This window comes from Siniperca chuatsi, linkage group LG23 (assembly GCF_020085105.1).
Source record: "Siniperca chuatsi isolate FFG_IHB_CAS linkage group LG23, ASM2008510v1, whole genome shotgun sequence".
Classification (NCBI taxonomy): Eukaryota; Metazoa; Chordata; class Actinopteri; order Centrarchiformes; family Sinipercidae; genus Siniperca; species Siniperca chuatsi.
In genome coordinates, this window is record NC_058064.1 from 17,834,599 (window position 1) to 17,855,973 (window position 21,375).

Consider the following 21,375-nt stretch of genomic DNA (forward strand, 5'->3'; position numbering starts at 1 on the left):
TGAAGCAGGTGATTATGTAATTTGGTGTAATGTTCTGCTCAGAAGCTCAAGTGGCTGATAAGTTTGCGTCTGTGTCTGTTCTTTGAGTGGAAGTAGCTATAGTGCAAAGGTCTTGACTTTCTGTGATCTGATTTATGTGGGAACTTACACTCAAAGGCTAAGTAAAACGCTAACATTCAGAAATCTGTTTTTGTCTTTGTCTAACAGGCTTAGTTTTGAGTGTGTCTGAAGTACCTGTCACCGAAAGTCTTCTGCTGATCTGATTTGTTGAGATTATTTTATGTCCGAGAGTGGTTTATACATACCAGTAGTCGGATACCTTATTCAGATTACAAAATGATGCGTAAAATTATATTGAGCCATTAAGATCATGACTTTTGTTTAAGAATAATCTTTTTTTTTTTTTTTACCCTGAAATTTTCACCTGTGTTACTCAGATTACCTGTAAAAATATTTTTGGAGGGTGCATGAGCAAAGGGGGCCTGACAGCTGAGTCAACCGACATGCTGACTATCTCACTTGTGTCTCGACAGCCGTTGGAGCTACTTTTATAAAGTTTATCTAAAGCAGTTCAGTGTAGTGAATGTCAGAGGCAGCAGGCAGCTAGACATGTCTTGCCTCAACTGGCTGCATTTTTTTCCCCTCCAGTTTTTTTCAGGCAAAAGTGGGCTAATAATGTAATCACAGTGGGGAGAAATGTTCATTTTGCTCTCATCCGGGAAGGTCAGAGGACATAGCCGGTTACAAAATGGATATCTGCTCACTGGAGCTGGTTCAGATTCAGTGTCTCGCTCAAGGACACTTAAGCTGGGTGGATGTTTGCTAATATCAGGTGGTAATCTTGATTATCCAGTTGAATGACCATCTGCAATCACTGGCTGCCCGGGCATTTATAAGCTGTGTGTGCATTTTTAAGACTTTGTCGTGAATGTACTGAGAACTAATAATTTATAGATGTGTGTTTTGTGATGTGTTTGGTGATGATTAGATATCTTGAAAGCAGTATCAAGTGACATTTAATGAGATAGTAATTTGGCTCAGTTTTTGGTGGCCTTTTAACAAGCTCAGCTTCAAGTTGACAACTCGGTGCCGATTCCTGATGCTTTGTTTTTAACTGAGTGATTTTTAAAATGAGTTAGCAGGAAGGACCGAAGGATACCCTGTCACTGCGGGGATCAACCTTTTGACTTTTCTGCTACAGGGCGGTCTATCTGTTGACTAAGTTTTCCAGTCTGAATGAATAGGATGATCATGATGTGGCTCCCTCTGGTCAGCACTTCCCACTCAGAGCAGAGTAATAAGCAGCACTGAAGTTCAGTGCCAGCTCCTGCTGCCGTCTATTTGATATCTGAATGTCACTCGGTAATAAGTGAACGATGCTTGCCAGAAACATTTTTCCAGCTCGTTTTCAACTTGTTGAAGCACTGCTTTGACATCAGTCCCACCAATGGCGCTGATTTCATTTCAACTTTGGGGGAGGAAGGATTCACACTCTGGATCAAAGCGTTGGCATCAAATCACACTGACACACTAAGGGCATCGTTGAAACGCAGCTCTGTTTTTGATTGAAGAAAAATATATAAATTTAAATGAAGTGTTCAGGCGTGAGAGTGAGAGAATTATTGATCAGTGAGACATACAGTAAGATGTTGCCAAACAGAACCGGTGATATAAAGGGCAAGTGTTAAATAAAATAATGAACATGGCAAAAATGCTTTGGCCAGAGCTTCCACAGGCCATGAAAATGCTTCAAAGTTTGAAGATTTAAGGGGTTTTGAAAGTTATTGAACAGTATTACAATATAGAATAGCACTCAAATTCTTTTCCTTTTTTGTTTTCTTTTTCTGTTTTACATTTCCATAATTTGACATAAATTTATGTTCTAGATCTGTGTACTTTGCACTTTGTTTCAGTGGATTGGGTTAGAATTACTAACTGCTGCTTCCAGTTTTCCTGTGGCTACACTGATTTGGATGATTCTCACTCAGTCAATAACATTTCACATCTCCATGGTTTTCCTCTTCCATTAGTAGTTTCATATGATTTGGGAGTGGTTTGCACTAAGCTCTGATCCCTTGTGGGGCAACGGATTCCTGATTTATTTATTTATTTTTATTTTTTATTTTTTCAGTAAACACCATCCCGTTTGTCTAGGTTTGTCACCGTAATTTGAGAGTGAATCAAAGGTGTTTTGAAATAAAGGCTTCTGGTGTTGCTACAGTCTTGGACTTCTTTTCCAAACTGCAGCACACTGAACACAGAAGCCAAATCAGGTGACAGATACCCTGGTTCAACCTTTGTTTGCCCTCTCCACTGCATCCCCATTGGGAGGAAATAAGGCCCAGGAGGCACTGACATCTAGGAGCTCTGTGTTAGCTCAAAGGTATTCGATCTATTTCCTTGATGAGGTTTGTACTAGGGCTGTGCGATATGGCTTATAAATAATATCTCTATTTTTAGGCTATGCAGTGCTCGACAGTTAACGGTTGCCAGGTTGCCATTGGCAAGCATTTTGAGAAATTGGCAACCAATTCTTGGCCTTTGGTTGCCATCGGTGGCAACTAGGGATGGGAATCGAGAACCGGTTCCAGTTCAGAATTACTAAATTGTCCAGTAAATCAGAATTGTGTGCCTCTGAACTAATTCCTTTTAGCGATGTCACGCTAGTTTCTCTCCGCTGTCTGCTCCCTGTGTTTCATCGAGGGCGGGGCTGAGCACACAGACGGAGCGGAGGGGAGACAGGTGAAGTAAACATTACTTGAGTTGACGGCTCTTTACGTGATGTAATGCTGAAATTCAAATCTAGGGGAGGGAAACACTGTACTCTTATTCTACACTATGTTCATGCTCAGAGATAATAAAACAGTTGCACTGATGCTGAAAAGCAGTGTAGGCCTACTTTTTTTCCCACACAGAAAATTAAGGGAATCGATAAAGAATTAGATTGATAAGCAGAAGTGATAATGGCATTGGCATCGATAAAGTCTATCAATTCCCATCCCTAGTAGCAACCACTTTTTAACATATAAAAAATATGAACAAACAGCAAAACATGCACCCCAAAATGAATACATTTTTAATATTTGTTGCTTTAGTGAAATATTGCTGTTACAGTTGGAACCGGAACCAGACAATTCTGCACGTGTGTTGGTGACTTTACTCGCATGCACACACGCATCTGTTTTAGAGACAATGGCGAAGCAAATAAAGGTGTTTGACTGTGGGGTGAAAAGTTTCAACATCACAAACGAATGCTGGTATTTTGTATACCAAGAATTGGGGGTCGACACGTTAACTGATAACACTTATGATTCAAATTCTGTAGTTGGTGTTGAGCCCTGCTATGCCGCGATATACAATATATATCTCTATATACACATTTTCTCTAAAATGACATACTGTAAATTTTCAAGTAGTGTAAACATATGATGATCTTGGTGAATGATGCACTGCTGTAGATGAAACTACCCAACCGTATATAAAGTAGTTAAAATGAGCTCACCCTTAAACATCTGCAGCAGTAAAATGCAACATACGCATTAATGCAGCAGTAATATTAATCCAGAAACATCAGATATAATAGTAAAACACTGACAGGGACCTTTTAACTGCGCACTGAGTACTTGCAGAACTTTTACTTGTAGTGGAGGATTTTCCCCATGGAGTTGGTATTAATACTTTTCCTTAAGTAATGGACCTGAATACTTCTTCCACCCATAGTCTGTGGCAGAGCCTTCCCCTTTTAAGGAAGGTGAAGCCTTGTGAAAGTGAGCCTTTCACTTACGTTACTTTAGTCAGCCATAAAGTGTGTAGATGAGGTTGCAGTATAATAGATACTGGACGGCTGTTTGTCGTGTTTACTGCCACAGAAATTAAATGAAGTCCCTATTTATGTAACGATGCTACGACGTCGTCTTGTACTCTTCACGGCAGAGTTGCTCCAGACTGTGAACAGCTAGCTACTTAGCAGCTTCGAATCAGGCTAAAGTCAGTTAAAATAGCCTAAAACCAGAGGTCTCCCAAATACATTTTGGAGCTGCGGAGCTGGAACCGCAGGTAGAGTAATCAGAGCGATCAGATGATTGATTGATTAATTAATATTCGAATATATTCAATATATCGTCCGGCCCTAGTTTGTACACATAGTTGGAAATGTGTAAAAGAAGAAGCTTAGTTTTTGGCCTCATTTAACAATTTAAATGGGGAGAATTTTCCTGTCATAATGTGGCATTGTTTTGAGGAATAATAGCGGAATAATATTCATCCAGTGGGCATTGATTTTTAAATCAAACCTTGATTTTATGAGGACCTGTAGCAGTAATCTATTGAAGGTATTTTGATTCATCAGTGTTTGGTTGCAATAGTAAAGGAAAAATCAGATTTCACCTTTTGACCCATGTTATATCATGAAGTTAGGCTTTTACTGTAGCTCTGCTGCCAACGACCGTTTTTACTGTCCACAGTGATTATAGAAAAAGAAACCACCTCTTGACTATACCTCTTTCTGCTGAATCAACCACCACCAAGTAATCTCTTTTTCAGAGTTGAACATGCTGCTTCCTGTACAGCAACATAATTACACCACACTTTCATCTGTTTGCAGTTTAGAGAAGCAGGTGGAATCAGATTCACAGGTTTACTCATTTCAGTCGATGTTTGAATGTTTCATGTTTTAATATTAATCCTAATCGCTGCTAATGCCAGACTAGTTGCCCATGTGTTTCTCAACCGTTACGAGCTTGTGACCGCACTTTTAGGGCCCAAAATTCTCACGACCCCAGCAATTAGACAGTATTTTAGTTGTCATGTGAATTTGAGCATGACATACTTTCCCCTCTATTTTCCAGCCAGCTGCAAGTGGATTATAATTAATAGTATTTCAAACTTACTGAATTCATTTTTTAATGGAAAAAAGGTCAAATAAATATAATCATTTCAATCTTAAACATCTCTTTTGACCCTGTCTGCATATCAAACAATGCCATGTGGGCTTCCACATGGGAACCAAAGACTGAGAAACCTTTTCAGTTAACTATTGAGGCTGTAGAGAAACAGAAATTCAAATGCCAAGACTTGTGTGGAGAACACAATGGAAACCCTCGACCCTTGTATAGAGACATATGTTTGGAGAAGGCAATCACTGAAAATGTATTACAGGCAGTGAAAATGATTTGGATGCCACTGCATCTATTAACGTATCTACTTATCTATTTATGTGCTAAAGTAGTACTTGAGGTTAATAGTGCCAAACTGTGTGGTTAATGTTGAGTTCAATGTCAAAAGTCTTACTTTTCAGATAACATACTTACAGCAATTCACGCCTGATTTTGTCATTTAATTAAGAAAAAGACAACATATGATATCACTGTTTCTGCTGAAAAAGAAATCCCTGAACTATCGCCCAGCCTTACACCGCAGACACATTTCACTACCCTTTTCTGCTTGGCGGGTGTTAATTTTCACACCTGGTTGTGAAATTATTCTGGGTACCATCATGCTTGTTGGTCCTACTCTGCTTCCTGTGTATGTCGATAGACTCTTCTGCTCATCTGAAACATCTGGATGAAGTGGCCTTTGATCTGGCTTGCATTAGCCGTGTTTGTATTCCCCTGCCTCATCCGAGCTGCTGCTCAGACTTTAGAGATGCTCAGATGACGACCGGTTATGGATAAAGACGAGGCTAGTGTGTGTCTGTTTCTCCCTTCTTATACAGCATAATAAGAGACTTTTAACAAAGCAAGAGTGGTAGAGCAAACTTGCTATCACAGATAACATCTGACGGCTCTTGAGACTTTGTGTTTTTAGCCTGTCTGTAATTTGACCTGCCCTCCAGCAGTGTTGGCCACCACTGATAGCCTAATCTCCTTCTCTCAGTCTCCGTGCTAACTAGCAGATAGACAGTTCTGCCTTGTACTTGACAGTGGACCTAGAATCCAGCTTAACCATTTCACTAGATGTATATGATTAAAATATTTAGTCTGATTGTTATGTAGGCTGCAGCTCTTCAGTAGAAGTAGAATCACATTTTACATATATCTGGAGTTTGTTCTCTGCATCTCGTCCTTCCCAAGTAAAAGGAGAGACGTCTGTTAACATTTTGGTGAAAGAAGAAACCTGTGTGTATGAGGAGCTAGTATACACCTAGTCAGGTTTATTGTGGTGAGCGCTGTCACAGGTGATGTCATTTTCTCCACACTGTCCCAATGCCATTCAACAATATTATGATGTGGGCAAAACAACAACAAAAAACCCCTGAAAACAAATGTATATAATTTTTTTTCATAGCTTGGCGACAATTCACAATTTTAATAGATTTTTTTAGATAACCCAATGTGAATTTTAGTTTTTGCATGATGTGTAAAATGTCTATATCCATGAAAATTAATAGTGAATGTGAAACATCGCATAGCCCTAACCCAGTGGATTCATTTAGGCTTACAGCTAAGGCTGGACATTTTCCAGAATTACATAATATAAAATGGACAGTCCAAGGTAGAATGCACTTGAGTGATCATCAAGTGTATTTCCAAAGAGGTGGTGCACTATCACACTGAAAAGCAATCATACAATGTCTAACTAAAGCATCTTTTCCTTGACAAGGATCACCTATGTTAGTGGTGTTCTGCAACTTGAAACGTGCACTAGTGTGAAAATTCTTCCACTGCAAAAAGCCTAGTTTGAACCCAGGAAATGCTGCTAACCACTGAGATACCGTGCCATTGAGATTGACCAGGCTGATAAATGAAATGGAAACGCCTGCAGTCATTAAAAAGATTGAGTTGTATTAGTATAGCTTATTTTTTGTGCTGACCTTTCCATGTGCATACATGTATTGACCACATACTATGTAGGTGAAAATCTCTTCCTTTGCACTTACATGAGTCACAGGAATTCCATTAGAGCACGTAGTACGCACAATGTAAGTAATTGAGGTTATTCTGTTTTCATTGTTTTAGTCACTCAGGATTCATGAGCCATGTGTTTGATATGAATGCTGTCAACTTACTTGCTTTATACTATGCTCTATTGTGACTTTTAAGTTTGCTTCGTGCAACAAATGGTCTGTTCTGTAAATGATCCAACTTTAACAGTATCTTCTCAATTGGCTCTGCCATCAGTAAACGGTCCCGTGATTATTGACAAAGCAAACCACGCTCAGCCTGTGTTGGACAGCCGGCTCCATTAAATCCCAGCAAACATTTCTGTTCAGAAATTGGCAGTGGGTGTGTTTTGCATGTCTGCGTCCATGTCCAGTAGGGGGCAATCAACTCCCACACACCGACACACAGAGGGCATTTGGGCAGCCAGGCAGCTGAGAGTAATGGAAACCAGGAGTATCTGCACTGGTGTGATCCAGATGACCGTAAATAACACAATACTAATGACAGTGGCTGTCTGCATCTCCGTCTATTCATCACTTTTCATGCCATGTCAGTTTCCCACCCTTTGCACTTGTATTATTTTGGAGGGAAAACATACCTCAGTATTAGCAGTGATAATGCACACATTTCCCTAAAACGGTTGTAGTAAAATGATGAAAGGCCGTTGGTTTCTGTCGGTTGGTAGTCACATGCTACTCAAGCGGCAGGGGATTGATGATCCCCTCATCATGCATGTATGGAAAAAGGGGAAGTGGAGACATGTGCAGCTGCAGTCAACCCCCCCGGCCCATGGCCCCACCTGTCTTTACCCACAGCCTTTTTCTTGCTTGTGCCCAGACAGCGGTTGATGATGCTGTACTCGGGACTGGGGCCTATCTCTCGCCCTCCCCACTCTCTCTCTCTCTCTCTACAAATGAATGCTGAGTGTATTTATAGTCCAGCGTGTCACCCGGCAGCCAGCGGACGGGGGATTACCTTGGCCACGATGAACAAGCGGGGCCTCATTCAGAAACAGCCGCTCGCTCGCTCGCTCGCTCGGTGACTCACTGCCACACAGGCAGGGTTCACCACAATTTCACTGCTGAGGTATTTTGCTGCACGCGTGTATGTGTTTTTGTTTGTCTGGCAGATTTCTCCGCATTATTATGAGATGTTTATCAAATCCAAGAGCGCCTGAATTGGTAGTTGCATGCTCATGGAGAATATTTTTTTTTCCCCAAGTTGAGTGCAGACTTCGCAGGAACGTGAGAATGGAGAATGATTACAGTTAAAAGATGAATTGTTTGCTTGATGTTGGCTCACAGCTGTTGGTGTTGCAGCCAGATATTTTTTGATTCATTTTTAAAGTTTTTGGACAACTCATCCTCTGAAATATGTTGCTGTAAAGAATAATCTTTATCTATACAGTGAAATAGACACAGTAGGGACCACTTCTAATCAGTGTAGTGAAATTTACACTGTTGTTTTTGTTATGGCAGATAATTTTTGAGGACATTTTCAGATGTTTCACATCCCCCGTTGTCATGTTTTAATTGCGTGAGCGTGGGTTTTGCTATTTCAGCAAATAGTCTCCTTGACAATATGAACGGGTGTAGAGCCTTTGTGATGGAACTTGCTATAGAGAGGGTGATTCATTTCACTCTTTTAGAAATATCTGAAAGCTGTGACACTTAATCTGTTTGGTATAAACAACAGCTTGTTTTCCCTCCAAACCTGCGTGAAACATGTACAGTTCTTTACATGTGACACAACTTGGGTACAAGCTTTTGTCCAGCTTTGTAAAATCATAAATGTTTCCATCCATACTGTAACTTTTAAATTAGAGGAAAGGGGTACAGAGTTTGTCAAAAACATGTTGAACTCCCTTCATGTTACCTTAACATTCCATATGGCACATTTTTCATTATGGTATATTATTTACCTTTTACAGTCCAATTAGTTCCATTTTAAACAAACAGAATTAAACAATTTGTCTAATATTATATGTTCTCTCTATCTTTAACATTGTAGCTACTCTTTCTTAATGTGAATACGTTTTATTCTTGCTAAGTTTCAATATTAAAATTAAGGAGTTTTGCATATTGATGCTGAATTTTCAAGAGAATCATTTTATCTCTTTTATAATTGAGGCAATTGTTTTCTTTAAGAATTTCCTTAAAGAAGATTCAGCTATGTCAAGTGAATTTATAGAACCTTTATTTAAAGATTATGCTAGAAAACATGACTGCAGCACCCTGACTTAGCTAAGAGACAAAACCAAGAATGAAAATTGTCTGTCAAACCTGTATTCACCTGTATTCTCTGGGTTATCAAGATTTGATACACTGTTTTTATGTAATATCACTCACTCCTACCTTTTTTAGGAGTGAGTGACATTACATTTATCATTTATTTATAACCAACCTGCAGTACTTTGATATTTTTATGTTTCATGTTGTGCTAAACTAGAGAAGGATACAGTAGAGTGTATCAGAGAGTAAACAGTTTCCCTGTAATGGGGGACATTTGTTAGTCCTGATTCATAGTCTTTAGTTGATAGAAGCTGTTCCCACTTAAATTTCAAAATACACTGAGATTGTCAGTGGCTAGTTATGAGTTTGTACTCTCAGTATCATAGAGAGAGAGAATGCTGCATCAACTTTAAGGCTTCTGCGCTCACAGGAAAATGTCTCTGCATAATTAAAAACAAACAAATCTGAAGTCACTCAAGTCTTTAAAAGAAAGTAGAGTACAAATTCACACCAAGCAGGTCTTGGCTCATTGTCAGTATTTTATTATTTTTTTTTCTTCCTCTGCAGATACTTGGAGAAGTATGAGAAAGTCCACCACTTCGGCGAGGATGATGAAGAAGCGCAGCCGGGGAATCCCAAAGCCTCTCTTCCAATCGGTGCAATTCCCAGCTCTTATAACTACCAGCAACACATTGTATCAGGTAGGCTTTGTGTGTACACCATACTTAGTATTCAGAAGCTTTCTTATTCTTTCTTGCTCTTTCTGCGGTCACAAGTTCAGTCTTTGTCTCTGGCTCAGTCATGTCTGTATCAGGTTCATGGATTCAGTTTCTATTTGCATACTTTCTTATTTTCTGTCTCACTCAGTTTCTCGTTTTTTCTCTGAAGTTCATCCCGTCTCTCTGTCTCTTTCTATTTGCCTGTTGGCCATCTCAAACACACTCAGATATGATTACAGCAAAGCATCACTTCATCAGCGCTGTGTGTGAGATACATGGGAAACTGGTCAGCCCACAGGTCAAGCATATGCATAGAAATGTGCTTCGACAATAGTTGTTTCAAGGATTTTCTAGTGGGTTGAATTTATTTCACAAGAATATCATGAAGGAAATATGTTGATTTGCACATTTTGATGACATTTTTTCATAAAGTCTCTAATACTGTTACAAGCTAAATTGTTTCCTTTTATCAAACACTTCATTTTAACTGTTTGGAAATCCACTGTGGTGTGTTGATAAAGGTTTTCATGTGCTGTAATCAAGCAGGCTGCGTTTTGTTGTTTGATGTGAACTGGTGCCTGAACTAGTGTGTGGAAAAAGCAGGGATTTTTAAAAGAATAGTTCGACATTTGGGGAAATGCACTTATTCACTTTCTTGTTAAGGGTTAGATGAGAAGATTGATACCATACTCATGTTTTGTACGCTAAATATGAAGCTGGAATCAGCAGTCTCTTAGTTTAGCACAAAGACTGGAAACAGGGAAAGCGCTAGCCTGGCTAAAAATAATCCTCCTACCAGCACCTCAAAAGGTCGCTAATAACTAATTATATTTTGTGTGTTTTATCTCTACAAAAACTGAAGTGTAAAAAAACAATATGCCATTTTATGAGGGGGTTATGTGCTGGACTATTTCTTGGCTGGGGGCAGTTGCTAGGCAACTAGTGGAGACTCCAGGAAGTTACTGGTCCTGGCCAAGAAATAGTCTGGCACATAACCTCCCGTAAAATGTTTAATTGTCGTTTTACCACTTTAGGTTTTTGTACGGATTCAACTTTCAAAATGTTATGTGTTAATCAGTGAGGTTTAGAGGTGCTTGCTTACTGTTCTTCACATTTATCACTTTTTTATTTTCATTTCAGTGACTCATTTAATCATCTTTTCACCTTGCAAAGCTCTGCTTTGAACCAAGGCTATGAAGCATGCGTTTGCAGTAATTGTTGGTGCCCTTCATCTCTTGGAAGTTGCCTACGCACACCTAAGCATTGACAAATATTTTTTTAAACTCAAGCATGTTGCTGCTTTCATGATGAAAGAACAGCCTTTGAGCGCCGACATCATATTTTAAACTAAATGTTTTTGTGCAACTCACCAAGGCCAACCTCTTGCCTGCATTGTCCAACCCCGCTTACACACACAGTGAATGCGAACTGTCCGTTAGCCTCACTGTGTTGTAGTGTAGACTGCTGAGCCTCTCTCGGAGGTAATTGACTGTCCTGACAGCAGTTATTGATGAAGGGAAGGAGGAAGCACTTGTTGGTTTTCCCTCCACTTCAGTTTAGATTAGAGCCTCCCTCTCTTTTTAGTTAAGGCTCTTTTCGCCTCAGTCCTCTGCATGCTGAGCTAATTGACTCCAAAACATGAGCAGGGTGGGAAAAGACACATGACAAACAGTCGTGAACTTTATCTGTGGCTTGTCACTTTTTCTCATCCACTACCCAGAAGAGTTAGACATTAAAGAACACAGTGATTTCCCCCCAACAGTGACTTTGCAATTGTACTTTTGAAAGCTTGTTATAGTAAGTTTTAGTTTTGAGTGATACTACTTTGATTATAGTGCTGGAGCAGACTTTTTTTGCAAACATGCCCAGGTGAATTGCGATAGTCAATATTTTTCTATTAACAATAGATCAAATGACAACTTGTATGTGAAAGGGGTCGCTCGTAGTGACAAACCAACAGAGTTATCACCTGAGTCTGCAGCTCTACGCAGTTTTACGGAGCTTTGTAGCATCTTTCAGCTCATTGTTTTGGTTTTCCGGCCCACAACTTTACTGTTTTGGTTCACTCTCACCGCTCTCATGTCGTTTTCAGCAGCAACAGGCAGCTGTTTTTAGAGAACAGACTGTACACGACCTACCCAGCACCAAATACCAGACAAACAAAGTTAGTGACTAGCTGGTGAACATATTGGAGTTAAGACTGTCTGTATCGTTTTGTCTATAAAATGTCAGAAAATAGTGAAAAATGCTCTAGTGAAACAGACAATCCATCCAAAATCCAAAGAGATTCAGTTTACTGTTACATATGTCTAAGAGAACCATCAAATCATCACATTTGATGCTGGAAAGAGGGAATGTTGGCATTTTTGCTTGAAAAATGACAAATGACAAATTTTCTGTTGATAGACTAATCCTCTAAACGTCGTGGCTCTAATTGGAGTATTTAGCATCTAAAGAGCCAGCTATTTCCCTCGGGAGTTGGAGACCAAAAACGGAGCTAAAAGTAGAGTGAATTTTGTATTTACATTCAGCAGGTGGCCAGATACACGTTTTCAAATTTATGCTATTTAGGAGTTTTAAAAAATTCAATAACCATATATCGGCCAATAGTATTTTTGTATTGTTTGTTATGCGTTTATGTAAAAACAATCTTGATACATACTGAGCAAGACATTTTACAGTTTACAAATCAACTTGTCAGTGCTCTCAGGTGGATAAACTATGATGGTGACACTGTTTCTAAATTAGCTGAAACCTAGTTTGGCATTTCTCTACTACATTTTCTTGTTACTTATCTGCTGACATATACTCTAATATATCTGAAACAACCTAATATCGGCTGATGTGTCTGCCTGGCCGATTTTATTGGTCTCGCTCTATTACAGACATTTCATAACTGAACTCTGTCTGTGCCCCATGCTGAATTTAAATGTATTAGGACAGCCAGGCTGAAGTCGTGCTATGTTGGCTTGGCAGGCTCAGTGATGGTTAATTATTTGACAGTTGGTCTGAAAATCTCTCACTGAGCTTTGGTCTGCCCTGTTGTCTTGTCATGTTTTGGTTTTAGCCCTGCAACAACTTTTAATTCTCTCTGCTCACAAAGCCATATCTGTCAAATGGCATGGTACGTCAGTCCTCTGCACCTCTGTACAGTGCTGGCTCGCTGCAGGTGTTGGAGGACGAGCAGAGACAGGCAGGTTTTGAATGGAGCTGCTATAATGGCATATCGGCTGAATTACATTTGCCTGCGCAAACCTTTTCAGCGTGGAAATCAAATTCACTCAGCAAGACTCCTCTCTGCTTTATGATTGGTTTCCAGAGGCAGCAGTCTACAAAGATCCTGCACCAAATTGAAATATCCACTGTATGGAAAAATGACACCTATGCACACAAAATGATTGATAGCAGAAAATCAAACCATAGGCTGGGAGGAAACTTGGGTCTTGAAAATGATTGAACTGTCACAGACTGGATCATCTGTCATTTAGAGCTGCTGAATAACATTCATGTCATGATTCTTTCCTCACACAGGGATCTCCACTATTAAGGATTGGACGTCTTTTAATTATAAAAAGCCCATCATGGAGGTTGACTTAGTCAGACAAACACAATTAGAAGTTGGAGATCATTCATGTTCCTCAGTCAGACAAGACACGGCTCATCAAACTAATGTGAACTAAAGACAGCTTTCACTGAACAGCTAAATGCCCCATTTGGTTTGCTTAAACTCAGTTAAAGGAAAAATAAATCTCAGTTAAACTGGCTGAAGGTGTGCAGAGGCAACAGACTAGGGCAACTGAAGACTTTTCTCTTATTGTGCAGCTCTATTGCCATATTCACATGTTGCAATGATGACTTCCTCTACGTTGTCTGAGTGTTGTTTGTCTTGTCCTGCTTCATTTCTTCTCTGTATCTCCTCCAGAGACAAATGTCTTAAGGTCAAATGCCAAGACAGTGGTTTATATTTCACATCACTGACATTACATTGTATACATTAAAGTCATTTGTGTTTACTTTTGCTTGTGTTGGCAGTATTGTAATGCTTAATTTCTTGGCTTTAAATACAACAGTACTGTATGTATTTTCCCCGTTTTGAGACATTTATGGAGGGCCTGTTCTATATAGTATTTAAATTTATTGAAATTTGTTACCTGGCTAAACTTATTTATTATTTATGAGCAGCATGTTGGAAAATGTGTGTGTGTGTGTGTGTGTGTGTGTGTGTGTGTGCAGATTTTTGTCATTTAAAGTAAAAATGGTATTCAGCTATGTTATTTAGTTACTGTGCTGCTGGAACTTGTCCAGTAAATGTTTAGGTGGGCGTACGCCATTATATGGAGACCTGTTAGACATTTCTCTCACCTCACTGACATTTCAGTTGTCATATATGGAATATGTATAGTAACCCTGAGATGTTTTCTTTTCCTTTCCAGACTATCTCCGCCAAAGCTATGGACTGTCTACGGATTTCGCTCCGCCGTGTGACTACAACAAACTGGTGCTGTCTCTCCTTTCGGGCCTACCCAACGAAGTGGACTTTGCTGTCAATGTTTGCACTCTGCTTTCCAACGAGAGCAAGCACGCCATGCAGCTGGACAAGGACCCCAAACTGGTCACGTTGCTGCTGGCCCACGCCGGAGTCTTCGACGACTGTACGTTCTCAACCTCACTCAGATTGTGCTCTTTGGTGCTCAAATGTTGAACAACAAGATGGAAAAGTCATTTACAGTGGAAAAGTGGTTTCTCACTTCATCTGTTGCACACATTAGACCTTTAGCCAACAAAGACACCTTGTAATATACACAACTTTAGACAGTTGATTCTTTACATTTAATTAGTGTAGAATATCTGCATATTGGTAAAACTGCAAAATTTGGCATGTCTGCTATAAGTTGAAAATGGTAATTTGATTTAAGATGCCTACAGTGAATTAAAGTTACTTTTATAATCCTTGTAATCCTAACTTTATTTTGGAAAACCTAATATTTATTTTAATTGTACAGCCCTACATAGATACAAATAGATACTGAACTGAACTCTGATACTCTAACCTTCCCTCTGTGCTTTTGTAGCGCTAGGCAGCTTCTCCGGGGTATTCGGGATGGATTGGAAGGAGAAAACCTCTCGGGACTTTGTCAGGGTAAAGTTTAAAAAAAAAAAGTCTTTATTTGTGTGACCTCTTATGTCTTCTGCCAGTTGCCTGCTAAATATGTGTCTCTCTATTAGACCATTATATATAGATATTAAATACTGCTTTCACTAAGAAGCCACAGAGCGTCTCTTTCACTCTTTACAGTGTGAAGATTGGCAGAAAATACAGCAGTTACTCCTTACATAGGAACCTCAGAGAGCAGTTTTCTCGGAGGCGTCTTTAAAACAGAATAGAGGTCAATTCGCTTTGATCACGCTCAATTTAAGAGGCATGCATGCAAGTCATGACTCAAAAATAATGTAGGATTTAATTTATCCTCAGATAGTCTTAATAACATAGTGCAAGTTTTCATGATTGTTTAAATTCCCAAAGAATTGTTAACTGTATAGTGGCCCTAGTGCCAGATTAAAGGGCTGTTTACAGGTGTTAGGGAGTACTACAGCATATATGTAAAAAGTTGTATAAAGCTTTTTGTGGCTCCAGAGGGAGCTGTGTGGAGTCTAATAAATCCTCAAGTGATGTCACTTGAGTCAGTCGCGGTTGGGGCTGAAGACAAGTTTGAAAAAGAAAAATATCTGGGGATGTGGAGTTAGAAAGAAGTGAGCTTACCAGACCTCTGTAGCCCACTCCTCATCTCTGCTCGAGGCTACATTAGCCATTACCTCCGTATCTCTGACCAAACGGTCTCGGTTGAGTTGCATTGTGGGTAATGAAGGCGCCAGGTTTTGACATGGAAGAAGGATGTGTGGCATACAAAAGATAACTCTGGTTCTGCTGCATAGATTTTGATAAGTTTTTTTTTTTTTTTTTTTTTTTTTTATAACTGTCCACCGTGAGTCCAACAGTGTTATAGGAGTGCACTGATTTATCAGTGTAGTTAGTTAAAGTGCTTACCTTCCAGTGAATAAGTCAATCTTACTCTTAGTCACTGTGGTTACATGACAGTGTGACGCTGTGGTAACCGGAGATTGACAAGTCTGTCTGATATATTGTTATCATGACAGTTGGAATTAACTTACTATTGCTGAATTTGGCTCCAGTTGAATTTTTAGTATCTGTTCAAATGTACTGCTAACAGCTGCTGTTCTTCTGCAGTTCTGGAAAGAAGTGGTGGAGGACGTTGAAGTCAGGGAGCTGATCTGGGACAAGAGCGGCCCAGCACAAGGTAAACACGCTTGGTGCTAAAAGCCACAGAAAGCAATAAAAGGGTACACTCCTGTATGCTCCCATGGTGTATTTATTGACACCTCTAATGCTGCGACATGCTCAGAGGGGTGTACTATGAAGCAAGATTAATGGGTTAGCGAGTATGTTAAGCCTAAAGCCAGAGTTTTCAGTGTCACAAAGGTGGCTGTTTTTAACCTGGCTAGATCGCCATGGTAACTTGTGCTGCACATCTAACCTGCTCCAGACGAGGTTATGTTCAGAGTTTTGGATTTAAATCGACTATTTCACTTTGATTTGAACAAAAACTAAAAAAGTGATTTCCACATTGGCCTGTCCTTCATTATGGGACAGTGTCAGACCCATAGACTGTATATAAAGATGGGCGACATGACAGCTCCCCAAAAGTGAAGCCAAAACATCTGGATTGCGCTCTGGTGACTGGCTGCAGTATAGGTCATAAACCCCGCCCCCTCCTTGTTAGCAGATGGGGCATGAGCCAAACTAAAAAGGGCATGAGCCAAACTGAAAAAAAATTTCCCCAAAGATGATTTTTGTCATTTTAGGTAGTTCTTATCACGCTGATGTGTGTTCAAGTGTTCATTTTCCTGATAAGTTTGGTTTTAATTAATTATTTGATGCTATAAAAAGAGAGTTTCACATCATGATTGACAGCTGAGGCTGGCTTGTGATTGATTCGGCCGGGTTTATGGGCGGGACCTCAATACCGCGGCTCCAACCCCGATCACTACTGTGCAGACTCTGGCTCCAAATGATGTTATCAGTGCAAGATAGCTGCTCCCGTATCTGGGATATTGGGCTTAATTTTTGTACAGTGGGGACCCGTTGTCAATCTTTACATACAGTCTATGGTCAGACGTTATTGTTGAGTGTAATGTTTAAATATGCTGTATCATGTTTTAAAGTTTAAGAGCAATGTGCAGCTTTCACGTTAGAAATAAATGGGAGGCATTGAGAATGCTTTGAGTGGTAAAATAAATATATTGACTTACAAATTTACACGATTAGCAATTTTCTGCCAGCATTCCTCATTTACCTTATTTGCAGCAACAGTGTTGCTTTTTACTGTAACAATTTTTTAAATATTCTTCATAGCTATCCATTATAACGACTTGTTCCTCTTGACTGAAGTAGGTGGCACGCGATCGGTCCAATTTGTGCGGAAGAAGAATCAAATGACCCTTTTTATGGGAACGCGCACAGAGCCTAATGAAGAAAACCTGGGTTAACAAAGAGAATTGATAACCACCGTTGGTTGAGCCAGCTAAAGCCAAAAAAAGCCTGGCTATGTCAAACTTGCTTCATAATACACCCCTCAGGTGTGCTGCCTTTGTTTACTGTGACTTCCTTTTCAGTTTTTCCTTTGTACTACCTGTGAGTGAGAAGTGGGATGTGTTTTGTGTCTTTCTCCTTGGTACTAGAAGTCCCAACATTGCATACACTGAGCTGCTGAACATACTACGGACTGACAAATCACAGTTTAAACCTATTCAATTTAACCACTGAGTAGACTGCAGAGGGCCCAAAGAAAAACAGGTTCTCAAATTTTTAGAGCCCAATTTCAAGCACAGTTGTGGTTCAAAAATGATCTAGGGTCACTTATGCTTTTCTGGACTAGAAAACAAGTTAAAAATCTAAGAGTATTTGGGGGGAAAAACATTGACTAAATGGAAGTTTTAATCATTTATTTATTCTAAAACTCTTTGAAAGAAGAAATGTAAATAATACATTTGGTGTGTAATTATGCTGTCTTTATCTATGTTAAAATAGCCATTTTTGAAGGAAAGAAGAAAAACATCAATATAACAGGTGATTTCAAACTTTTGAACGGTAGTGTACATGACAAACAAAAAACACACATCATGGTATAATTTTAGGAAGCTGAAGTCCTTAAATGACAACACAGTGCAATACACTATATTTTAGAAACAGAGCATTATTTCAGGTTATATCTTGTAGCATGTGATTCTGAAAGTTGAACACTAATACATGCTCACACCCTCATTTGGCATGGAGCTCTAAATTGTTCCTGCTCTGTTCGTTGTGCAGATGGTACGTCGTGTGGGGAGCGCTGGCAGAGCCTCTTCCACCCGCCACGGAACCTGGGCATCAGTGACATGGAGGCCCAACGGGTGCTGCAGATTGCCGTTATCCTGCGAAACCTGTCCTTCGAGGAGGCCAACGTCAAGCTGCTGGCGGCCAACCGAACGTGCCTGCGCTTCCTTTTGCTCTGTGCCCACTGTAACCTCATCTCACTCCGACAGCTTGGACTTGACACGTTGGGCAACGTGGCTGCTGAGGTTGGTCAGGTGTTACTGTTTGGGGCTCTCATTCTTGGTTGGGGCAGAGTGATGTTCAGTTCCAAAACATTTTGCCAAATATAATAAGTATGACTTCAAAAAGAACCACCTTTTTAAAAACTGATGTTATGGTTTTGGGTCAGTTCAGTAATTTAATAAGAATGACGTGTCTGATGAGGAAGATTTGTTTCCACATGTAGGTTACTGTAACACAATAAACTCTTGTCTTTAGCCATCATCTCTACTCCAAAACAGTCTGAATTGGAGCTTGAGAAGGGCCAAAAAAAAAACTTGTGAACTGTGTAGTACGCTATTCAGCACAGATTTAATTGACTGTTCGATAGGGCTGGGTATCGGTACTCAATACATTTTTAAGACTGAAATAACCCAGTACCAAGTAGTATCGAAACGTCTCTAGTCAAATGATAACTGCATTCGATCCTTTTTGTACCCAGATCTAGAAAAAAACATGTATGTATGTATGTAACAGATGTATGGTTTTGCTCTCAGCCGATCACCGCAAGCATTCTTTGATTTAATGCGACATGTGATTGGCTAATTACAGCAGTTACAGCTAGCAGCTACATACAGTCTGTGGTGGTGGTGAAGTCGAGTGCGGTGTATTTGACGGAGTTGGCAATTCATCCTACAGTGCATCCGCAAAGTATTCACAGCGCTTCACTTTTTCCACATTTTGTTGTTACAGCCTTATTCCAAAATGGATTAAATTCATTATTTTCCTCAAAATTCTACAAACAAAACCCCATAATGACAATGTGAAAGAGGTTTGTTTGAAAACTTTGCAAATTTTTTAAAAAGAAAAAAAATCACATGGACACAAGTATTCACAGCCTTGCTCAATACTTTGTTGAAGCACCTTTGGCACCAATTACAGCCTCAAATCTTTTTGAGTATGATGCTACAAGCTTGGCACACCTATTTTTGGGCAGTTTCTCCCATTCTTCTTTGCAGGACCTCTCAAGCAGGTTGGAGGTGGACCGTCGGTGCACAGCCATATTCAGATCTCTCCAGAGATGTTCAGTCGGGTTCAATCTGGGCTCTGGCTGGGCCACTCGAGGACATTCACAGAGTTGTCCTGTAGCCACTCCTTTGTTATCTTGGCTGTGTGCTTAGGGTCGTTGTCCTGTTTGAACAGACGTGACGCTTGCCATTCAGGCCAAAGAGTTCAATCTTTGTTTCATCAGACCAGATAATTTAGTTTCTCATGGTCTGAGAGTCCTTCAGGTGCCTTTTGGCAAACTCCAGGCGGGCGGTCATGTGCCTTTTACTGAGGAGTGGCTTCCGTCTGGCCACTCTACCACACAGGCCTGATTGGCGGAGTGCTGCAGAGATGGTTGTTCTTCTGGAAGGCTTTCCTCTCTCCACAGAGAAACGCTGGAGCTCTGTCAGAGTGACCATGTGTTTGTGCTCTGACATGCACTGTTAACTGTGGGACCTTTATATAGACCGGTGTGTGCCTTTCCAAATCATGTCCAATCAACTGAATTTACCACAGGTCGACTCCGATCAAGTTGTAGAAACATCTCAAGTATGATCAGTGGCAACAAGATGCACCTGAGCTCAATTTTGAGTGTCATGGCAAAGGCTGTGAATACATGTGATTTATTTTTATTTTTTTTAAATTTTCTTTCATTTTTTTATTTTTAATACATTTGCAAAGATTTCTTTCACGTAGTCATTATGTCATGTCATGTAGTCATTAGGGTATTGTTTGTAGAATTTTGAGGAAAATAATGAATTTAATCAGTTTTGGAATAAGGATGTAACATGACAACAAAATGTGGAAAAAGTGAAGCGCTGTGAATACTTTCCGGATGCACTATAATGGTCCTGTCGCGGTCACTTCAGTGCCCGAAGAGCAGCAGGCAGGCCGGGCAGGAGACACTGCGACAGCTGAAGAGATCGGTGTGTTTCAGCTCACAGTCCGCTGTATCAGCACCACTGCTGACTCAAACTGTCCTTCAGAATTAGTGTTTCCCATTACTTAACACTTTGTGAACAAAACTGTTCTGTTGTGCTGGCTCTCTGTATATAGGCTACACTCTCATGCACACGATTTAAAGAAAACTTTGAAAATTTATTTGTGCAAAAATCATTTGGATGGTGAGGAGTGGTGGCATTTCACGTAACTGAATGCTTCCGTTCACATAATGGGTATTGAATGAAGTACTCTGGTATCAGTATCTCTAAGGATATTGGTACTGGTATTGTAATTTTTTAAACGATACCCAGCCTTACTGTTCGCCAAACCCCTTCCCTGTACAGCGATTGTCCACTCAGAGCATTTCAACAGTAACTGGGCACACCAGGTCTGCCCAGCCTTGGATTTCTCCACATGGTGAAGTGGTGTGCATTAGGCTATAGTAAAAGCGATGCTTGGTATTTGAAGACTTTGGAGGGTAGTGTCTTTTTTTTTTTTTTTTTTCTGTTTTTCCAAAACCAAAAACACAAGAGCAAAAGTGTAAAGAATGGATCTGCTCTAATGTAAGCAGCAAACGCTAGCATGTAAGCTACTACTGTAGGTAATCAGCAAATTAGCCGGAATATTTTTTTTTAAGGCCAAGGAGCACATCATTAATTATCTACAGTACATTTGTTTGTGGGGTCATAGTTTACATTAAAATAGCCTCGTTTTGGACTAGCACATTAACCGAGTTTTTAACCAATCCACAGAGCTAATGTCAGCTTAATTAACTAGCTAGCTGTAGCTGATTTATAATCTGCCAGCAGCATTTCAGCCAGCAAAATCAGTGGTTGTCGGCTAGAAATGAGCAGCATGCTCTTGTCTACATCTGTCTGAAATCAAGGACCTATTGTTTCAAAAATTTACTAAATTAAATCTCCATTCTGCCAATTTATTGCAACTGCATCTGTGCTGTGTGAGAA

General features: G+C 39.9%; 1 protein-coding gene across 1 annotated transcript in view; it reads left to right on the plus strand.

Annotated features, from left to right (window-relative positions):
* The window catches only part of arid2 (AT rich interactive domain 2 (ARID, RFX-like)), a 38,335-nt gene that overhangs the window by 2,800 nt on the left and 14,160 nt on the right, over positions 1 to 21,375 (plus strand). Inside the window, exons 5-9 of the mRNA XM_044185529.1 lie at positions 9,680 to 9,813; positions 14,265 to 14,483; positions 14,904 to 14,971; positions 16,079 to 16,148; positions 18,218 to 18,468. Coding sequence (XP_044041464.1) covers positions 9,680 to 9,813; positions 14,265 to 14,483; positions 14,904 to 14,971; positions 16,079 to 16,148; positions 18,218 to 18,468 — 742 coding nt within the window. The remainder of the gene's footprint in view (positions 1 to 9,679; positions 9,814 to 14,264; positions 14,484 to 14,903; positions 14,972 to 16,078; positions 16,149 to 18,217; positions 18,469 to 21,375) is intronic.